This window comes from Gavialis gangeticus, unplaced genomic scaffold, assembly GCF_001723915.1.
Source record: "Gavialis gangeticus isolate Ggan-Ray unplaced genomic scaffold, GavGan_comp1, whole genome shotgun sequence".
NCBI lineage: Eukaryota > Metazoa > Chordata > Crocodylia > Gavialidae > Gavialis > Gavialis gangeticus.
In genome coordinates this window covers 138588977-138610643 of record NW_017729032.1, presented here as the reverse complement: position 1 = coordinate 138610643, position 21667 = coordinate 138588977, and the positions used below count along the sequence as shown (strand labels likewise).

The following is a 21667-nucleotide window of genomic DNA, read 5'->3' as shown; positions in this document are numbered from 1 at the left end:
AGCACAGCCCAGCGGCTTGGAGAGCAGTATCTGACTGGTAAGTCTGTTGCAGTGGGAGGGAAGGGGCATGTGGGGGGGGCAGATTGAGGCCCCTGTGCTGAGGGAGGGAGTGGGGCTGGGGCAGATGCTGCACAGCCGGAGTGAGGTGCAGGATGGAGCCATGAGTGGCTCATCTGTGGGGTGTGGGGAAGGGTGTGCCCCTGTATCTGTGTGCAGGGATAGGGCAGGCTGCCACTGCAGGCTGGGGCCGGGCTCTTCCCGGCAGAGGGCAGGGCCAGGCTACACTTGTGCGGGCAGTGGTGGTGCTGGAAGAGAGGGCTGGGAGTGCCACAATGAATTTTGGAGTGGCTGCAGCTCCCCACTGTAGCCCCTCTTCCAGCACCACCACTGCCTGCCCCAAGTGCAGCCCAGCCTAGTCCCCAGCAGGAAGAGCCTGGCACCTCCCCAGCCCCAGGCCCAGCCCCAAGCAGCTGCCACCCTCACCCTGTGTACAGAACCAGGAGCACATGCCCCCTCATACCCTTCTGGGGTGCGCACGGCAGTGAGAACTGCCCCCCATCCCCTCCCTGTGCCTCCTGGACAAGCTGCTTGCGGCTCCATCCCGCACCCTGCCCCAGCTGTGCAGAGAGTAACCCAGGCCCAGCCTCAGCCCCAATCCCTCCCTCACCACAGAAACCTCAATCTGACCCCCCACCCCTTTCCTACAGACTTACCAGCCTGATACTAGTTGCAAAGCTGCCCGGCTGCATATTGGAATCAGACTGGTATCAGCCAATATGGCTCCTTAAAAATCAGACATCGGTATTGGCCCAAAAAATCTCTATCAGTGCACCCCTATAGTTTACCAGCACATTCTTTCTACCAGGTACTCTAGAATGCAGCTTTGGGATATGCCCACAATTAATCTTTTGGAATACTGAAAACTCTGTTTTTGCTTTCTGTTTTCTTTTACAGTTTTTATGAAAAAGTCCCAACCCCCACCCACCCAACAGCATGTTCTGGTTTTTTATTATTCTGCTTGCACACAGAAAATTCTAGAGGAGTTTTATTTTTATTTTCCTTTATAGAAACTCTGCTTTAAAAAATCTGTATCATACCATTTTAATTGTATTTCACTATTTCAATCAGTTTAGTTGGTAATAAAATAAGATTCTTTAATCCAATTTCTAGGATCAGCCCTGGCATTTTTTTTTAAAGATTGGTACACCCTCTTCTACTATCTGCCCCTGCAGTTTTAATTAGATGGCATTTTTTGCTAGCATCTCAGCCTCCTCATTCTTAAATTTCTTCAGTACTTCTGAATGATTAACTTCCAAGCCTGATTTGTTGCCCCTAAGCCTAATTATCAATTTGTTCCAACACCTCATCTTTCAACATCAGCCTTTGACAAGGCCTCACTTTTATGGAAAAGAGTAGATTTAGGGTAGATATCTTCTCAACATACTCTGTTAAAGCAAAAACATCAGGAAGCTTCTCTCTAAACCTCTTATCCTTCTTAACTATTAACTTAGTTCCATTATAATCACTCTCTATTAAGACTTACTAGTTCTCTCAAAGTATTTCTTGTATCTGGGAAAAAATGCTGTTTCATAGATATTAGGCCTGGAAGGGACCTCGGAAGATCATTAAGTCCAGCCCCCTGCCCCTGGGGCAGGAAGTCAGCTGGGGTCATAGGATCCCAGCAAGATAAGCACACATTATTGTGGACTTTTTGCAGCCCAGGTGCTTCAGGTGTTACTAACTCCAGAAAGACGTGCATAGCAGAGGGGTAGCACTGGAGGAAAGAAGTGAGGACCCCTTGGAAGTGGGGAGTTGCACAGTTTCTGTCTGTTCCCATGACTGTTATCACTGTTTGTTCAGCATCCAGTCCACTGGGCACTGCTGACAGGCAGTGATGCTAGGTCTTGCCCTTTGCGGGGGATGTAGACAAAGTGCAGACAGCAGCGTTAAAACAAGGAGAGAAAGTGATTGTTGCCTTGTTCGTCTTCATATTCCCTCTCAGTCTTTAGATTTTTTATTATATATTTTACTGGTCAACATTTGTGTCTTTGTATAATGGTACCTCTTTGACTGGTTTTACCAGAGGACACCTGGAATACCTTTGAGTATGCTGTTACTAGGCCATAATTTTGTGGGGTTTTTTTGGTTCTTTTCTATATTGTTACTAAGGAATAATTCAAAAGTAATTCCCCCTCCCCTTTGGTCTGTTCTAGAATTGTTACATTAATTTACCAGCTTTTGTAAAGCACACAAGTGCTTGAAGAGGAAACCTAAATCATGGTAGGAATACACCATTAGCAAGTATTTGGGTACAAGTTAACAGTATCTGATGGTACACCTGTAGGCACAGAGGCTAGTGAACCTCCAAATTACTAGTTTCTAATCTATGTTACTAAAGGGAACTTTTTTTTCTGGTCTTTACTATACACAAAAGAGAACATGTCATGAAACATATCAGTTTTTCTGAGTTCTAATTTTTTTTACCCTAGCTATCATTTTCCTTAACTCTAGACAAAAACTCTACTCGGGTGATCCAGGAGTACATAAGAAATAACAGTTCTATCCTCCAGCCAGAGTACTTTGCCTTTGGACACCAGGAAAAGTTAAAGTAAATCCTGCCATTAAATCAGTATTATCCAGATTTTGATGTGGCTCTCACTACTTGATGCTTTGAAGACATGAAGTCATAAATAGGAATCTTTCTGCCTAAATTGGGTAACTGAAAAGAAAATAATATTGAAAACTCAGGCTAAAGAGTAATTTTACTTCCAGGAACATATATAAGAAATGGTGTTATGATCGTCAGTAACTATTACTTACAGGGAAAGTACCCTTAAGAGAACATTGCAGATTTCTTAAAAAGAAATAAATTAATAAACTTTACAAATGTAGGAAATTCAAAGTTAGTTATATTTACCAACTCTGCCACTCAAACAAAACTAACTGCCACTCAAACTTAAACTAGCATGAGCGAAGAGAATTAAGGTCATCTTCCTAATACCAGCAACAAAACCACTGAGATGTGGTGCCACTTTCAAACAATACCAATTATATCAGTAACCTTTGACTGTGAAGAGAGATCTAAATTGGCCACATTCCTCCATACTTAATACACTGTACCACAGGAATTAAAGGCAAATTCCTCTCTTCAGGAGAGAAACAGCATACTCACTATTTACAGACTTCGAAACTTGGGAACCCAATTGAGCTATTTTAAATGCCAACATTACTAATTCTTTCACTGTTGACAGGACACACCAAAACTATTTAGTTGTCTGACATGCATTACTTTTCATGGCCTGATCTCTGATTTACTTGAATAAACATCAGAAGACAATGAAACAGCAAAATTAAAAAAGAAAAATACTAAAATTGTAAAGTCATATTTCAAATGCTCTGAATTACCAGAAACACTGAAATGTTTGTTACTGTTTCTAAAAAGAACAGAATAACTATGATTGACACATAAAAATAGATATCATACATTCCATTTGGCTCTACCTGTTGGACAGAGATGCGTCTGAGGAAATCTTGGCACATTTAGGGAGCTGACGGAAGTAACATTTGTCATACAATTGACCCCTTGAAAACACTCTACAGCCTTGATCCTACAGAATTGCACAGCTGCAGAGTGCTTTAAACGTGCCCAATCGTGCAACAAATTAATCCTCATTATATGAGGGTTCAGATGAAGGTGCTCCAACCAAAGTGGAGCGCCTTCGTTAACTTCTGCTTGACTGGTGCTAAGCTGATGCAGTCCAGCCCCACCCACAGTGCTTTCTGCATGATGGGAGGGGGAGAAGGGAGGAGAGGGAGCTCTGGACATGGATCCACCTGCCCCCTCCAGCTCCAATCCACAGCACCTCCCCTCAGCACAAAGTGGGCAAACCCCAGCCCACAGCCTCCTTCCCTCCCTTCTCTCCAGAGATGGAGGTGGGGGGAACAGGGCTAGGGGAGAAAGGCTGCAGACATTCAGCTCCTCCTAAATTGGCTCAGAAATGGAACTTGATTCCCACCCTACCCAAACCAACAGCAAACATAGGGGGGGAAGGGAGGGTCAGTGTAATTCATGGTGCTAGTTACACATCTGTCAGCACCCTTAAACTTTTATTTAAATGGTCTACAGTGATTGCACTTCAATTTGCAAAAGTACCAAGGTAATTTTTCAAAACATAACTTAAGAGAGACAAAGCTGCTCCTGAGAAGAATCTGTGTAAAAGCTGTACCTTGATAAACAGAATTGATTTTTCTTTATTCAATTGTATAGCTCCTGCCTTTAGTAAGAAAAAAAGTTTGCATTCCTTTTTATTTCTGAAAAAACCACATACTCATAAAAATGAAGAGCAAAAGAATGAGCCAGACATTCCCTTCTACCCTGTATATCACTGATTATTACTGTGTTTCAATCAACACTACAACTTGTGCAAAACCCATTAAAGGTAATGAAGTCACACATGCATTTCAAATGCCTTACCTAGCTTGCAGAATCTTTTAACAGTGGTAATAATGCATAAGAAGGAACCCAGCTGGACTCAGCATATCTCTACACTGTTGCCTTACTCTATGTTCCTACCTATAATTCCCTACAGAGAACCTTATGCCTTTTAACCCTTGCTCAAATGCATGGCTAGCATAGAGGTTAAAGCCTGCACTTTAAGGCACATTCCAACCCACATACAGGTAAAGATTAGGTATTTCAGCTAATTTTAGATAGCCCTCCAATACCACTCCAGCTACAGGGCCAGCACAATATGATCTTTCCAGCTTTTTTGCTTCCTCTGCCTCTTGCATACCAGAAACAACCAGTCATTATATAACCACAAGGATAGCATGTAACCCTTCACTCCAGCTGACCTGATGCTCACAGATCAGGCAAATCGAAGATGGTCATCCAATGTGCTGCTAACATCAGGGTTCTACTTAAAATGGCAGAGTGAGTATCGAAGGGAGCATGATTTTGGATAAAGCACTAAAAAATTCCACACCTGCAAAGTGCCATGAGTTACAGTGGGGAGTGCATGACTGTCAGCACCCTAACAGCTTAGAACACACCTCTGCAATCATAGCAGCAAATTCCTGTAACTGTAGAGCAGTGATACTTAACCAGGATCCTGCAGCACCCTAGGGTTCCCTGAGATCCTTTCAAGGTTAGTGCTGTTAGGTGTGCAAACATATGTCACAAAATAAATCCAAAGATTTCAAACAGGAATCCATAGCGTAAAAACATTCAGACCTGTTGTGGTCTTTGAATTCTTTGCAATAGAAGTGCTCCATTTTTTTTTCTATAGGCAAAAAACAAGTGAAAACTAAACACTTTCCCATGGATCCCTTTGGTCTTATGAGGGGTGCGTTGAGTCTAAGTTGAGAACCAGGGCTGTAGGGGTAATAAACACACAGCTGGATAAAGGGTTGCATGCACTTTCGTGGTTGGCTTCAAGGTTACAGTGGACAAGCATAGATTTGCAGGCATACAGGCTAAAAGGCACAGGTCCACTTTTGCAAAAGTAGATGTACTGTTAAAGAGGCCTGACTGGCAAGCAGTCAGGAAAAAAGAGATTATTTGTAAACAAAGTGCATTTGGTGGTTAAGTCTTTAAAACATCACATTATGCCATTGTTTAGGCATCCTTGTCTGATTTGAACTCTTCTTTCATTAACGGCTTTTCATTTGATACTGCACAAATATAGAAAAATGTGCGAATGGCACTGCTTTAACCATGCATTAATTCCCACAACCCTAAAGACAAGTATTTATCTTTGGAAAAAATCAACAATGTCATTCCAAATCTCCCTTTGTAGACAGGATTTATATAAATCACCTTTAACTGGCTGCAGTATAGTACATACTTCTATATGCATATCTATTACCAGCTCATTAATCACTCTACTATGCTACCAATCCTTGTATGAGAGACAATTAACTATTGATCATGATTAAACATACTGAGTCAAAAATTCATAAATCAGAATTAAAATATGAATTTCGGTTCCCTCCCGTTTTTGACACTTGCTTTAACAACTTTGACATGAACTGCAGTCAAATAAATAGTTTGCTTGTCTTATAATTATAATCTCAAACTCTGAGCCATGTTTTCAAAAAGAGATGCTTTAGGTGCACATGCAATATATGCAGTTATATGCCTAATCATGTAAACTAAAGGGAGTAGCCAACTTTGACCACTTTTTTTTAGTTTGGCTGAAAGTGGAAGAAATTACCTTCTACCCAAGTTTGAGAAAGTTAAAAAGAAGCAAAAACAGCCTGTTACAACTAACAGAACTGGATAAACTGTACATTAAAAATCTTCAAAACAAGTTTTATTATATATAGAAATGTAGTACAAGCAAGACACAGCTCTACGTTTGCTCTGAATTCATAAAGAACCCTTTTCATCAAGCTTGCTGGGCAATTAACAGCTTCTTAACACTTCCTTCAGCCACACAGCATGCTCCTAGGAGGATGGACCTTATGAAGAGTAACATTTGAAATGCAGAAAACAGTATAGAAAAAAGAAATCCTAACTAGCATTTCATCTCCCTGGTGAAGGGAGGAGACGTCAAACAGAAATAACCAGCAACATAAATATAGGTTAGGAGGAGATGTTCTGGCCAGCACGATGGCCGAAAGGGACCTTGGGGTTATGGCTGATCACAGGATGAACATTATCCGGCAGTGCAACACTGGAGTCAACACAGCTAAAGCATACTGGGATGCATTAGCTAATGCATTGCAAGCAGGGCTAAGGAAGTGATACTTTCTCTCTACTCAGCATTGGTGAGACCCCAGCTGGAGTACTGGCTCCAGTTTTGGACACTGCACTTCAAAAAAAGACGTGAAGAATCTGGAAAGGGTCCAGAGAAGGGGTCACAAGAATGGTTAGGGGTCTGGAGGACAAACCTTATGAGGAAAGACTAAGGGAGATCTGGGACTATTCAGTCTGGGGAAGAGAAGACTTAGGGGGAACTTGGTGGCCATCTATAAGTATGTAAGGGGTGAATAATTGGGAACTGGGAGAAAAACTGTTCACAAGGGCACCCCAGGGGAAGGCAAGGAGAAATGGCCATAAACTATTAGAGGATGGTTTCAGGTTGGATATAAGAAACAATTTCTTTATGGTGAGGATAACCAGAATCTGGTATAGACTTCCCAAGGAGGTAGTGTAGTCCCCAGCCTTACAAATCTTCAGGAGGAGACTGGACAGACAGGGATCATTTGATCTCAGCAGTATTCCTGCCCAGAGCAGGGGGGTTGGACTTGATGATCTTTTGAAGTCCCTTCCAGTCCTTAATTTCTATGATTCCCTTTTAATTTCTCCCTCCAAATCCATGCATGAATACACATGATTTTGGGAATCTAAATTTAGATACATTTTCTCCCTAAACTTATCCAAATCCATCTTTAGCAATAATTTAGTTTATTTCAATCCAAGGTAAGAGCCCTAAATCAGACTATATAAACACTCAGACCCCTGGTGCTATCTAATCCTACTGAACAGATCTGCCATCAAAACAATGTAAAAGTTCCCAATTAAAGCTATTTGAAATTCATGGCTATCTTAATAAAACCTGAAAGTTCTTTCCAAACCTTCAATGTTACCCATCTGATTCTACCATATCATCTTCAAGTAACAACAAATGTTAACTCTGCTTAACTACAGCCAGATTTCATTGTTACAAATACTTGAAGATGTTTAGAGAAACTTAATTAAACTATGTACTGGCTCAATGCAAGTCCCAAAATTGTATTCATAAAGTAGGTCTTTTCAAGTATTGAAATACTAAAACCAAACATAATGTGAGTATATGCACGATCAGTAAACAAACACTGCACCTCACCATGGCCAAAACTTTTGCTTCCTCTATCCTGCAGGGTTGGCCAAGACCAGCTAACACAGAGCGGGAGCCAAACATTTTAGCAGACATGCCACGAATTAGCCACAAATACTCCCTAACTGCTATTCTAATCTTCCCCTGCCCCATCTGCTGCTCTGCTTCCTCCACTGTGCCCCCTGCCCTATCTGCTGCTCTGCTTTCTGCTTCCTGCCCTATTTGTCACTGGGCTGCCTGTCCCTTCTCCAAACTGGTGCATTTCACACACAGAGGCTGCCCATGCCACTTCTGGCACACAAGGCAGGTTGGCCACCCCTGAGCTAGCATATTTTTAAAAGATATTAAACTGTGTTTGCAAAAATGGTGAAGTGTATTTGAAAATATGCTAACATCATTTGAAACATGACCTATTTTTCTACTCAAGGCCTTTGTGACAGAATATTCTGTCACAGAATATTAATGCTTCTGAGCACAAGCACCTGGGTTTTTTCCTGGAGCCTGTGGAGAATATATGTTACTCAATTAGTAACTCATCTTCTCACTGCATATGAAAAAGAAGAAGCTGGAATGTATTAGTACATGAAGATATTCAGCACATACACTATGGCAATATGTTTCAAATAAGATCAGAGGTAGGACAGATGGAAAGAGCCCTAAGCCCTCTGATTTCTCAGGAATGAAGGCTTTTAGAGCTCTTCTTTTTCAGCTGCTAGTAAAGTGCAATATAAAGAAGACTCACAAACCTACAACCCACCTCTTAACTCAGAAAGCAGTGTACCTCGGCTAGCCAGAAATACTGCAAGGAAAAGTGTACATTAACCTTCAACACAAGCATAAAATGACCAGCTACTAAGGTTGGTTGTTTTTCCCCCTCTGAGTTGAGAGGATGAGAGGGATGATGTAAAAGTCAAAATTTAGAACTGAAGGAATAGGAAAGTTCTACTTTCCTCATCACAGAAATAGCAAATGTCTCAAAGTGAGTGAGTGGGATTCACCAGTCCTTTACTACATGCACACGCATACACCCAGGCCTCATCATGAATGCAGAAGACTAAAAAGAGCATTGAGAAGGAAGAAGTTTCCAACACAAACTGCCTCATGGAACAAATGCACAAAATTAACTGATCCCTGGCCTGATATGCTTTTGCACACTTGCTTAACACAATCCTGCTCGATAGGTCTTGTCTTCACTACTAAAATAGCTTGTATTTTACACTTGGATGACTAAAACATGTAAGCTATCACGAAACACACACACACACACACACACACACACACAGAGTCAAGACAAGATATTTAACTTTTACTGTGAAGTGAACTCACAGGGCATGTCCAGATGAGCCCACATAAGCTTCTTCCCACGTGTCAAAGCAGTTTGAGATGCGGCAAGAGGCATGTTAGGAACAAAAAAACATTTCCTGTGCTGCATATTTACAGCATCAGTTCAAAATTTGATACCTGGATATCCAGGTATCAAAAAAAATAAAAAAAGCGGGGCAGGGCATGGTCCTGGACAACTGAGGCAACTGGAGGCTGGGGTCCTCCAAAGAGATACTCTGATATCCGACCAGAGTGTCTCTATGCCTGCTCCTTGCACCAATGCTGCAGCATACTGCCTGCCCATACAGGGCAAACAGTGATGCAGGCTGCAGCGACCTGGACCCAGACTCTGTTCCAGGTAAGTGTGGAGTGGGGTAGCTTGGAGCGGGGTGGGGGGCTGTGAGGGTGCAGGAGATCATTGAGGGGGCAGCTCAGGAGGGGTGGGAGCACTCGGAGCCCTCCTGGCACAGCTCCCTGCACAGCCCGTGGCAGCAAATCTCAGCCCTGGCCACCTGGCTCCCAGCATTCCCTGTGCCGCATCGTGTGGGCCGGTCCGGCTCGGCATGGCACCATGTACCTTCAGGCAGCTCCGGGCTGCTCGGGCTGTCACTGAAGGCCTTGCACCGCTCACAGGGACTGCCTGTTATGCCAGGCCAGGTCCTGCATGCATGGGCCCCACACGCCATTGAGCCAGTTCCGTGCACACAGAACCTGGCCTGGTGCAACAAGTGGTCCCCGTGAGTGGTGCAGGGCCCTGAGTGACAGCCCAGGAAGCCCAGAGCTGCCTGAAGGTGCACAGCGCTGGGCCAAGCTGGGCCCATACAATGTGGTGCAGGCAGCACCAGGTGCCAGGCAGCCAGGGCCAAGCCATGCTGCTGTGCACTGTGTGGGCGGCGGGAGGGGCTGTGCCAGGAGGGGCCCAAGCGCTCTTACAATGGCTGCTGCTGTTTCAGGTGAGCTGTGGACTGTGCGGGAGGGCAGTCCATGTGCTGGGGTGGGAGGGGGGGCTGCACCCTGCGGGGAGCAGGAAACCTACCCCACCTGAGCAGCTCCCCTACAATTCCCACACACCCCACACCCACCCATCTGCATCCCCTCACATCCCCCTCCTGCAAACCCCACATCCCCCCATCACACACCCATCATACCCAGCTGCCAGACAGGATGAGACCTGCTGGCAAGACCTGTGGTTGCAGGGGCAGCTGTCCCCACATCCTAGTTAGTGAAGGGGTCAGGGGAACTCTAACTGTTCTATGATACGGAAACCAAAAGCAAATGTCAAAACATATAAATATTTAGAATTTATTTTATTATGATGACCAAGACACTGTCAGGTTTCCAAACTGCTTTAACATTGTAAATATAGCAATAAAACATTGCCTAACTGCTCTCTCTCTCTCATTTTAATTGTGGAAGAACATAGATTTGCAGATATTTTAAAGAGTCAATTTTGGATTTTTTTTTTTTTTTTTTTTTAAGAGATTTTTCAGTTTTTAAATAGGGAACACCAGGTTTTTTGCTAGTGAGGCAAGTGGCAGGGCCCAGGCTGAGAAGCCTGCTCAAGGCTGGCACCTGGGACCCAGCCAGTGGTGGCTGACCTCCTGGCCACTTGGGGCCAGGAGAAAATGCTTTGACAGTTCAAAGCAGGCCACCACACTGAGAACTTCTTCCGGGCAATAGCTGCCCAGAGGGCAGGGCGGTAGTACACATGGCAGTAGTACTACACAAAGGTCAACTATTAAGCCACAGCCCACTGGCACCTGGCCCAGAGGTGCAGTCCCCCTCCAGGTCTGGCAGGTGTACAGCCTTGAGATCACATGCTGTCACAGGTGGCAGGTCACAGCCAGACAGCAGCCCCCACTGCCAGAGTGCTGCACTGGGTAGAGGGTCCAGGGTACTGTTGGTTAGGGTTGCTTCAGCAGTCTAGCTGGCACAAGGGGCTAGTGTCCCATGATACCAGTTGGCCATGCCCCAGAAGCTCCTGACTATCTGTATCACCCAATTATCGTGGGCCCTGAGACCCACACAGCTAACTAATAGCTCCTATTGTGTGGGGCCAACGGATGGATGACACAACAGAATACTTGGGACAACTAATGAAAAAACCAGAATAGGAGTGTCGTTTGGGTCAAAGGGTCAAAATGTGAAAATAAGTGCGCTTGAAGGGACACTGAGCAGAGCCCCCTGGGCTGCACCCACTGGTCCTCAAAGGCATCCAAGGAACCAGTGGACGCTGCCCACTGGTGCTCTGCCTGGAGATGTGCACGGACAAGTGAAAGGAAAGTGGCCCCACAGTCTCTGGGCACCTTCCTGGCCAGAGCCTCCTTCCTGGTCAAATACAGGGCCTACTTGGCCAGGGCCAGGAGGCGGTTGACCAGGAGGTCCCGGGACTTGGTGGGCCCACAGATGGGTTGACCAAAAACAAAACATGGGGGGGTGAAATTCAACCAGAACCTCAAGTGGAGGCTCTGGAGGTGGAGGGGCTGCAGCCTGGCGCACTCAAGGGTCATGTGCGCCAGGGTCTCCCTCTGCCCGCAGAAGGGGCAGGAGACCAGGGTGTCCATGAAGCTCACCACATACACGCCTGTGGTGATGGCTCCATGGAGAAGCCACCAGCTGAGGTCCCCAGTGGCTTGTGGAATGAGGGTGGAGTACAGACTCAGCCAGTAGGGTGCCCCAGCCACGCCCTTGCCAACCAGGTCCTGCCACTTGGTGTCTGGGCGGGATGCAAGGGTGGCATGATGGACAGTGCAGTGCACGAGCGTGTAGGGGTGGCAGCGACAGACGGTGGAAAAGCAAACCTGTCTGGTGTCCTCCAGCTGGCTCAGGTGGTGGAGTGGGGAGTGCCGTGAAGCCAGGTGAGGTGCTGGCCCCATGACAAATTCTGGTGGGCTGGAGAATTTCGGTGGGCTGGAGAACATGGGGGGGGGGGTGGCAGCAATTTTGCTGCCACCCCAGATGTTCCTGAGAGTAAGTAGCCCTGAGCTGCGTGCCATAGCAGCTTTTTATACTGCCAAGACCAGCACAGGGCAGGTTTTTATACTGCTGGGACCAGGCTCTAGCTCCTGGCTGCAAATCCGAGAGGAGCTGGGCAGGGCTATTTTGCCCCAAGTGGCACAACTTGCCCCACACCAAAGTGCATGTCCAGGCCTGTGTGCCAAGGCAAAAATCCCTGGCTCAAATTTGTGCCGCTCCTTTCTGAGCTTCTGTAAGAGCATGTGCCTGCATGTAAGGATGTGCCCACAGAGGTCAACTGTATATTCAGGGGTATAGGACTGACCTCAGAGAACCTCATGGTAAAACTTAAGTAACTATGCTTCCAAAGTATTTTTTTTTAATCTGGGTCAGTTACTTACCTTAAACCCAAATACATAAATAAAACATCATTTTAGTAGGAAGACCAAGCCAGAAAGTCTTCAGTGTGCTGTTATAACAACTGTATGAAATGCTTAGAACCAACAGTTCATTCTGAATAAAATTTTGCATTTTTCAATAGTAGTATTCTAAACAAAAATTTTCACTACTATTTAAAATTGTCATTTTGCCCCTAAAAATAAAACAAAACAAATTCTAAATTGAAATGGGAATAACAGTCATTGGTGCTTTTTTTTTTTTTGCTATTATCATCTTATAATAATGAGTGGAAAATGTTCCTAACCAATAAGTCAATTGCTTTGAGCAAAATTTTTAACAGAAATAAAGCTAAATTTCTCAAATCAGCTCTAATAAATAGAAATTTTTACATTTTAGCATATTGTGGGATAGGATAATGAATTTGGACTTTTCTAATTATTTAATAATAAATCAAATACAATTTAAAAGTAGAAGGAAAGTTGGCTCCACTCAGACTGAAACATTCAAAACTTTAACTGTTATACATGTTGGCAGTAGTAAAACTGTTAATTTGGAACACCAAATAATAATTTGCTCCTGTGTACAGAGAAATTTAAACATTTGGTTTCAACTTTTAACCTCAATTGGATATGGACAGGATTACTGTTTCAACCAGAATGGGAAATGTATATTCATAATGCTTTATTATAAAAAACAATCTCTTCTGAGCAGACATACTTGTGTTTATTGGTACCATTCTTATAGTTCTTGCTTTCAATTTATTTTAATGAATCTACAGAGATTTTTATACAATAAGCTCATTCATAAACATTAAATTAGCTGTACACAAGCTGAAAAATTGTTTGATAAAATTCAATGTAACATAAGATAGAGAACAAAATACTAGTGTGTACATTACCTTAGCATTCTCAAGTAGTACATCATTTCTACCTAAACCGGGTCCTATGACAATTGAATGCAGTCGTGGTAACCACTTTTCCACTTCATGAACAGCATTAGGACTGTCACTAAATTAAAGAAAAAGAAGTAAAAAGAGATTTACTTTCAATACTCTAGAAGTCCGAAAGATCAGTGTATGGTCAAAGGGAACACTGGGGGGGGGGTAATTTTACCCCCCAAATTACTAAAATATATATTATAGAGAAACAAGACACAGAGAGAGAAACATCTTTTAGAATTGACCTGATGTCAATCCAGGAACATGGCTCCTACTATTTTAGTCACACAGTGTATTTCCCATGCCTTACTGGACTCGGGGTTTAAACTCAAGCAGAATAGAGTTATTAACTATAAAGTCCCATGTTGTTAAAGAAAGGGGAAAAAAACCCTACATCAAGAAAAACGTTTAGGTCTCTCTTTGGAGAGCTTTTAACATAATACCTTTAAGAATTCTTTTGTGATGAAAACTCTTCTCTGGTTAAATGAATACCAAGATAATACTCTTTCCCAATATCAGCCCTACCAGATCTCATTGTTTTATGAGTGATGGAAATAATTTATAGATGGCATGCGAGAGGGGAGGCAAAAGCCCCCCTGACTCACCCCAGATCCCTTCCCAATGTGCCCTGTTACTTACTGCAGGGATGGCAAAGAGCAGCAGCTGAAGGGAGACTCCGTGGCAGGCTCAGCAGTTCCGGAGCTGCCTGAGCCTGCAAATCAGTGGACACAGGGGGGCGTGGCCTGAGAGAGGTGCGGGCTGCCCAAAAAGCAGCTGAGGATGCAACTGGAGGCTGGCAGGGAGAAGGAGAGCTGGATGCCAGCAGGGAGGTGCTGGCTGAAGATCCGGGGGATGCAAACCCCGAGGACGGGAGCAGGAAACCTCACATTTGCTGGGGAACACTGGCAGGCAAATGGGGGAACTCAAGCCCCTGAGCAGAGGGACACCAGGGAGCTCCACCAGAGAGGAGCAGCCCCCAGGGACACCACGAAGGGGAGACAAGGCTCCAACAGAAGCCCCAGGTACCTTGGCAGGGAACGGCCCCAAGGGACCAAAGACATCCCTGGGCAACACAGCAGTGAGGGAAGAGCATGAAGCCCATGCAAGGGGGATGAGCAACACCGGCTGGTGGGACCCAGACAGCCCATCCGCCGGTCAGATGGTCCCAAATGTGGAAGGCACATGGGCCCCAGGGAGGCTTCCCCGAGAGGGCCAACAGGGGCCTGGCACAGGGTGGCCTCCCTCCCAAACGCCCAATAGGCAAAGAGGGATGGCTGAGCCCCCAACAAGACCAAAGGCCCTGAGAGACCAGATCCCAGGAGCCCCGTCAGCAGATGCTGATCCCTTACATTCAGTTTTTCCTAAGTTACAGTTAACCCCAGACGGGTGTGTCTAGTTGCCTAGGCTCCAGTCCAAAGACGAAGGAGGGCCTTGGAAAGACGGATGGCCAGAAAGGCCCAACCCTTGAAGGGGTGTGGTGTGGATGAGATGGGATCATCCAAGGGCAAGACCAGCGGAGAGCAGAGTCTGCCCTGGCCATGGATGCGGTAAGGGTGGGGTAAAGGGGAGGTTGGAGCCTCACAAAGAAACCCAGGGCTGAGATCCCCTCAGACCACCTGCAGGGAACTGCCCCACAAGAAAAAGAATGAAAACATCAAAGACATGGCAAGCGAGTAGGAGCAGCACCCGAACTCCCTTGGTGGTGCCGAATTCAGATCTCACCCTGATGTCACTGGGGAGCAAGGCACCAACAATGGAGGGGCCAAACCCCTATAACACCTACCAGCAACATGGCATTATAGAACCCATTGCATCCTATGACAGCTTGAGTTTCTCCTGGACAACCTCAACAGTTTCTAAATGGGCAAAGGTGAGCAACCTTTACTACATTTATTCGATTCCAAGACAACTCTAGATTTAAAACAATTCCCTAATTAAATTATATACATGGAAAATGTACAAATTTGTTAAAATTTTCCATGTGTAGAAGCTATTCATTGCAGGGGCATCTTAAATCCATTGCCCCCACTGCTGCACTGGGGCAAACAGTGGCTGGAGGGCAGGGAGTGTGGGAACCAAGTGGCCTAACCTCTGTCCCCTCCCTCTCCCCCAACACCTTGCCCCCTGCTGCCTGTCCCCTCCATCACTTGCCTGTACTCCCTCTGCACCAGATTCCCTACAGTGTGCCTGTACACACTTGAACTAAGCCCCCTACAGTATGTACCCCCTGGCACCTTTGTCCCCTGACCACTTACCTTTACCCCTGACCCCCTTCACAAACCCAGTGCCTCCCTTGGTGCATGCCCCGTGCCCCACAATCTCTGCCCTCCTGCCATCTTTGCCACTGCCACCTTTACCTCCCCTTTCCCTGCTGCCACCACTGTCCCCCTCCCACCATTTACACTCCAGTTCTGGCTCCACTCCTGAGCATCAAGCAATGGAACAGGTGGTTGTTCTGGCCCCAGCAGGACCACACAGCAGCAGCCACAGAGATGACAGTTCTGTCCCACTTGCTGTGCGGTCAGAACAACCATGTGCTCCATAAGTAGAGGGCAAGTGGCAGTGTGGGACACATGCAGTGAGGGGCTGGGCAGCAACTATGGCTTTAACTGTAATCCTTACCCCGAGTCAGAGTCAGAGAGGGAACCACAACAACCACCTGGCTCCCCCCCCACTCAACTGTATTCAAATCCAAAATGAAAGACTTTTGCCCACATGTTAAAATAGAGGGGAAAACTAATCTTGGATTTGAGTGAATGCCGTAAGTTTTTTAAAACTAAAACAGGCATTTCAAGCAGTTATTTAAAAGACCATTCATAATCAGCAAAGTAATGCATACAGGCAACCTCTGCTTAACATGGTTTTGCTATAGCGCTCATTTAAAATACATGCTTGGTTTCACTTAGCATGCAGAGTGTTTCATTATAACGCTCAGAGTGGTGGGTGGGGAGAAGCAGTGGCGGCAGCAGCACTGTTGTCAAGTTGAATTGGTGAGTGGCAGCTGGTGGGGCCCAGGGCGGGGTGGCAGGAGCCCAGGGTCTACTCTGGCACGTAGTGCTGGAGCGGGCGGGAAGAAGCCATGGCAAGAAGGGGTGGGTGGGGGGCCATGCAGCATAAGCATGGAGCCCAATCTGGCAGGGCCCAGGGCAGGGTGGCAGGAGCCTGGGGTCCGCTCCAGCATGTGGTGCTGGAACAGCTGGCGGGCAGGGAGGAGTGGCGGGGGCAGCGAGAAGGAGCAGGCAGGGAGTGTGAGCACAGGGCCCAGGCCGACAGGAGCATGGGGCCCAAGGCCAGGGCTGGCAGGAGTGTGGGGCCTGGGCCAGTGCGAGCCAGTGCTCAAGTACATGCGTGCAGTGTCCCCTGCCCCAGACCACAGTGGGGCCAAGCCTGCGAACCCCCTGTCCCTGGGATGCAGCCCATGACCCATTCCGCTCCGGGTACACACTCACCCATGGGGCATGGACACCATTCTGAGCTTCCCCCGGTGCTGGCTGGAGCCCCGCTGCCTTCCTGTCATTAATCCCTGGGCAGATGGGTTCCTGACTCAGGCCCTGCAGGAGGGGGAGCTGGAGCTGCACACGTGTGCTGGTGGCCAGCAGGTGCAGGCCAGCAGGGGCGGAACAACGAGGCCAGGAGGAGCCAATGCCTTCCCTGGCAGAGCCCGTGCAGTGCCTTGCCGAGACTGGCAGGGCCAGGACTGGCAGGAGCATTAGGCCAGGGCTGGACGGTGGTGCAGAACCAATTATATTTATTTACATTAAACCCTATGGGAAAATGGGTTTCCCTTAACACTGTTTCGCTTAGCACTTGGTTTTTCCAGAACCAATTAAGAGCATTAAGCAGGCGTTGCCTGCATTCAGAAATTTAAGTTTAGAACAAATCTTACTCTTTCTTGGTTCAGTAGCTTTATCTGACAGCTCCTCTTCACAAAAACGTGATCTAAGCCATGGGTGTTAAATGTATGGCCTATGGGGCTCTGACAGAGGATAGGATTTGGAGGGTGGGACTAGTAGGGGTGGGGCCAGACACCAAAATCCAGGGTACAGAACCCCACTGGGGACATCTGTTGGGATGTGGGAGAGAGTGAATTTGACACCTTTGATCCAAACAATTTAGGGTTAAACAGGGGAAAAAATGTTAATTATCTTACAATATTAATATGTTAATATCCCATTAAAACTATTATGAAAATAAATCAATCCCTGACAGTGCTTTGGTTAATTTAATCTCATTCTGATTCTAAGAAAACAAATTTTGAGCTAGAATTTTGATTATTGATGATGCTACCCAACTCCATTTTTTGTTTTTGGTTCTTCTTTGATGTCTTGCTGTTGCCTGCTTGCAGAGAAGAACCAGATCACTTGTTATGAATGTGGTAAAGGTTGGAAGCAGTCTCTACTGCTTGCTTAAGTCTTATTTATACTTTTCTCCTTTCATAATTTTGCTGTAGATGCAAGAAACACCTCTTTAGGATTTGACTAGATTCTTGACTGTTACTAATATTGCCTGTCATTCTTTCATTGGCTCAACACCTTTGGTGTTTTATTCAAGATGAAGCAGCTGAAGTTACTGCCTGCTACATTTGCAGCAGGGTGATAATTTTTCCTACACTAAATTATAATGTTGCCTTCATTCTTGTAGCAGCAAATTCTCAGAGTATCTTCAAAATTTCAGCCTTTTCATTCAATTTGTAAGACAGCCTGTTAGTTTTATTAGGTTTCAACAAGAATTCATTTCTGCTTTAAATATGTCTAAACACTCTTACTTTATATAGAGCATCTTAAGTTTTGAAAATGATTTTAAAAGTTAATGTGTTAAGACATAAATTCAAGTAATGAAAAAAGTTATTGTCCCCCCTTCTGCCCCCTTTTTTTTTTTGGAAGAGAATTTTGTGTTTTTGAATTTGGTACAAAAAATTACATAAACACTGCCAGGTAATGAATTAATTTTCCAATTAACAGTAACAGTTTTATTCAATTGCCCTGTTATATTAGTAACCAGTTACTGCACCAGATGACCGTACTATTGTTTGGAACAATAATAATCGTTTTGTCATATAACAATGGCATTAAGAAGCTGTTATGAGACTTGTATTTTCAATACAAATTATTTGCAGATAGCATCACAAAATCTTGGTTAAGCATTTAAAAAGGTTTTTCACTTTTTAGTAAGGACACACATTTCAAAAGACTCATACAAACCATTTCACAACCATTAACACTGTTCTTACCATTTAAGGAATGAGATGATAATTTCTTCCGTTAATTGTCTTTTACTAAAATGGTCTTCAGATTTATGATCTACCATTTTCAGTACATTTATAATTAAAACTTCCTTTAAATATTGTATACAAAACAGAATTTAAAAACCTGTTTTTCAAAATGTAATAAAAATTGTGTAAAATATTAAAGCACACTGGAAATTATAAACTGCATTTCTGAACCTACGTAAGTACCAACATTTTAGGGATGAGGGTACTATATCCTCTGACACTGCACATTTGGCCTGGATGACAAAAGAAATTCTCTAGAATGAGTCTGAACATTTTGTCTGATAATCCAATAATCATTTGATAAGTAAACACATAAGCAGGTGCTGTCATAATCTTCAAGCATCTTGATTATGAAAAATAATTTTATAATTCAGTAAAGGTGCAGATGGTTTTTTTAATGCCCTAATATTCTTAAACAAATAACTATTTTTGCACTGATACTGAGGTCTGCCCTCAACATGTAGTCTGGAATTCTTGGCCAGGCCTACTGAGGCACTCACCTACCCTCCAATCACTCCTTCTATAATCCTGATCATATCGAGTCTGACCCTAAAAAGGGCTGGAATGCCAAGACTGATTCTAATAGGATACTTAGGAAAAGGTGGGCAGGGAGCATGAACAAGCCAAGTCCCACTTGGGTAAATAAAGTATTTCAATTGTTCATCTAGCCAACATTATGAGCATGCTGAAAACTAGATGAATAGATGGGAAAAGGAACAGTTGTCATCAGTTCAAAGGAAGGCTTCATTCACTGTGAAAAGACTAATCTCAAGATTCTGAATAAAAATTCAGTCCTGCTACATGTATTGACAAGTTATTTAATGAATTTCTTAACTGTGTTACATGAAAAGACTAAAACTGCAAGGCGGGTAGCTCCATCTGAGGCCATAACACCTCTGCATTTTTCTAGAGTTAATCAATACTTCCTGCACTTTTTAGAGGCATTATTTCTGAAGATCTGTTAGAGTGTTATAGCCCATGAAGGAACATGCAGTGATGCAGGGAAGGATGGATGATAAATTTTGTCCTGAGGTAGCTAAGTCTTCACCTACCAGTGGAGGTCTGTACACTCCCTTGGAAAGTTAAGGGAGTACAAAAATTACGCTCATTTCTCTATGCAGAGGCAATCAAAATTATACTGGGTCTGCCTTATCTTCTTTAGCACCCTTTATGTCAGAGGAGGAGAGAAAGACAGACCGTGGACCCTAGTCTCAGTATGACAGAAAGGCATCTTCCTGCTCTTGAGCAAAACCTGTGGCATTTAGAGTTGCAAAAAGACAAAATGCAACATCTTCCCACCCCTTCTACTGCAGAACTTTTAAATTGTTTGTGCAGCTTCACCGCCTTTCCAGTCACATGATCTGAAAGGCCAAAAAGCTATGGGATAAACCATAGTAGTACATGGATGTAAGCTGGCCTTATTTGATGACCTAATACACTGCTGTCACATTGTCTGCAACAACATGCACTAAACCTAGTTTTTGATATGTGGTAGAAGAGATGGAAGAGCTCAAAAGACCAGTCTCAGTTCTCAGTACATTAATACGCATTGCCCTTTTTTAAGAATTTCAGCGGCTATAAACAGTTACTTTGTTAAAACGAACTCCCCCCCCCCGATGGAGATGACTGCAGTTTCTGAAGGAGATGAAGAGTTGAAAACGAGCTCTCAGAACACTGCAATGGTGAGTCCATCATGACAGAAATAGAAGGTAAACCACGTAATAGGGCTGTACAAAGCTTCGGGTGCTGATTCAATTCAGCGGAGATTCAGCCCAATTTGGTGGCTGAATCTCCAAATCCAAATCGACTCAGGGGGCCAATAAAAAGGTCTGAATCGATTCAAAGCTCTCCAAATTTTCGGAAAAGATTTGGAGAGTTTTGATGATTCAGGCAGTCCCTGGCCACTAAAGTAGGGAGCTGGAGCTGCACTCAGAGCTGGGAAATAGGGGGCAAGAGGGGGACTCCCACCAGGCCCCATCCCCTGCCTGCTCCCCAGACCCTCATGGCTGCCCCGCCAGCCCAGCTCCCAGTGCTTTAAAAAAAAGCCCCACTCACTTGGTGCTGCCCGGCAGGGTGTGATCCTCACTGCCTCTCACTGCATGGGGGGGCTCTGTCAAAAACTCCTCGACCCCCAGCCTCTCCCAGACCCCTCCATAGCTGCTCCGCCCACCCCAGCTCCGGCCCTTTAAGAAAAAAACTCAAAAAATACCCGGGACTCACTGGCTCCTGCAGCAGCCTTGGGGCATCGAGGGGTTCATGCAGAGCCTCCCATGTGGCACGGGGATTGCCCCTTGCCAGGCAGGAACTGGTGAATAGGGGTTTTGGGGGGGGTAGGTTTCCCCTTAAAGGGCCAGAGCTGGGGCAGGCAGAGCAGCCACGGAGGGGGGGACTGGGACCACAGGGAGGGTGGTCAGGAGGGCTTGTGCAAACCCCACATGAAGTGTGGAGCAGTGGGGGGCAGCAAGGATCCCCCCCCCACACCCAGCAGCAACTGGTGAGTTCAGGGTTTTGTTTTGTTTTGTTTTTTCAAAGTGCCGGGAGCTGGGTTGGGCAGGGCAGCCACTGTGGGGCTGGGAGAGCAGGTGAGGGACAGGGTCTGTGTCATTCAGCTGAATTGATTCGGGATGGTGATTCAAATCATTAAATCGAATCACTGTCCCCCGAATCATCTGACTCCGAAGCGAATACTAGCTGCTTTGCACAGGCCTACCATGTAAATATGTTGACAGTGTTTGGTTTGTAATTTAAGATCAAGCAATGTTTCCAAGCATAAACTTACATATAAATGACTGAAGACGTGAGGCCTAGAAGGTTCATTATTTTTTTAGAAGAATTTTGATATGACATCACTATGGCAAACTGCTAAAGCTTCAGAAATCTTTCATCTAGTAGGAAAAGCTCTACCAACTACAAAACTAAAGACCATTCCCATATAAGAGATCCTTTGTATATAGTAAT

The 21667-nt window shown here is 45.0% G+C and overlaps 1 protein-coding gene across 2 annotated transcripts in view; it reads right to left on the bottom strand.

Moving 5' to 3' along the window:
• The window catches only part of NAXD (NAD(P)HX dehydratase), a 76442-nt gene that overhangs the window by 22843 nt on the left and 31932 nt on the right, over positions 1–21667 (bottom strand). For both annotated transcript variants that reach the window (XM_019524376.1, XM_019524375.1), the window contains exon 5: positions 13399–13507. In XM_019524376.1, the coding sequence (XP_019379921.1) occupies positions 13399–13507 (109 nt within the window). The remainder of the gene's footprint in view (positions 1–13398; positions 13508–21667) is intronic.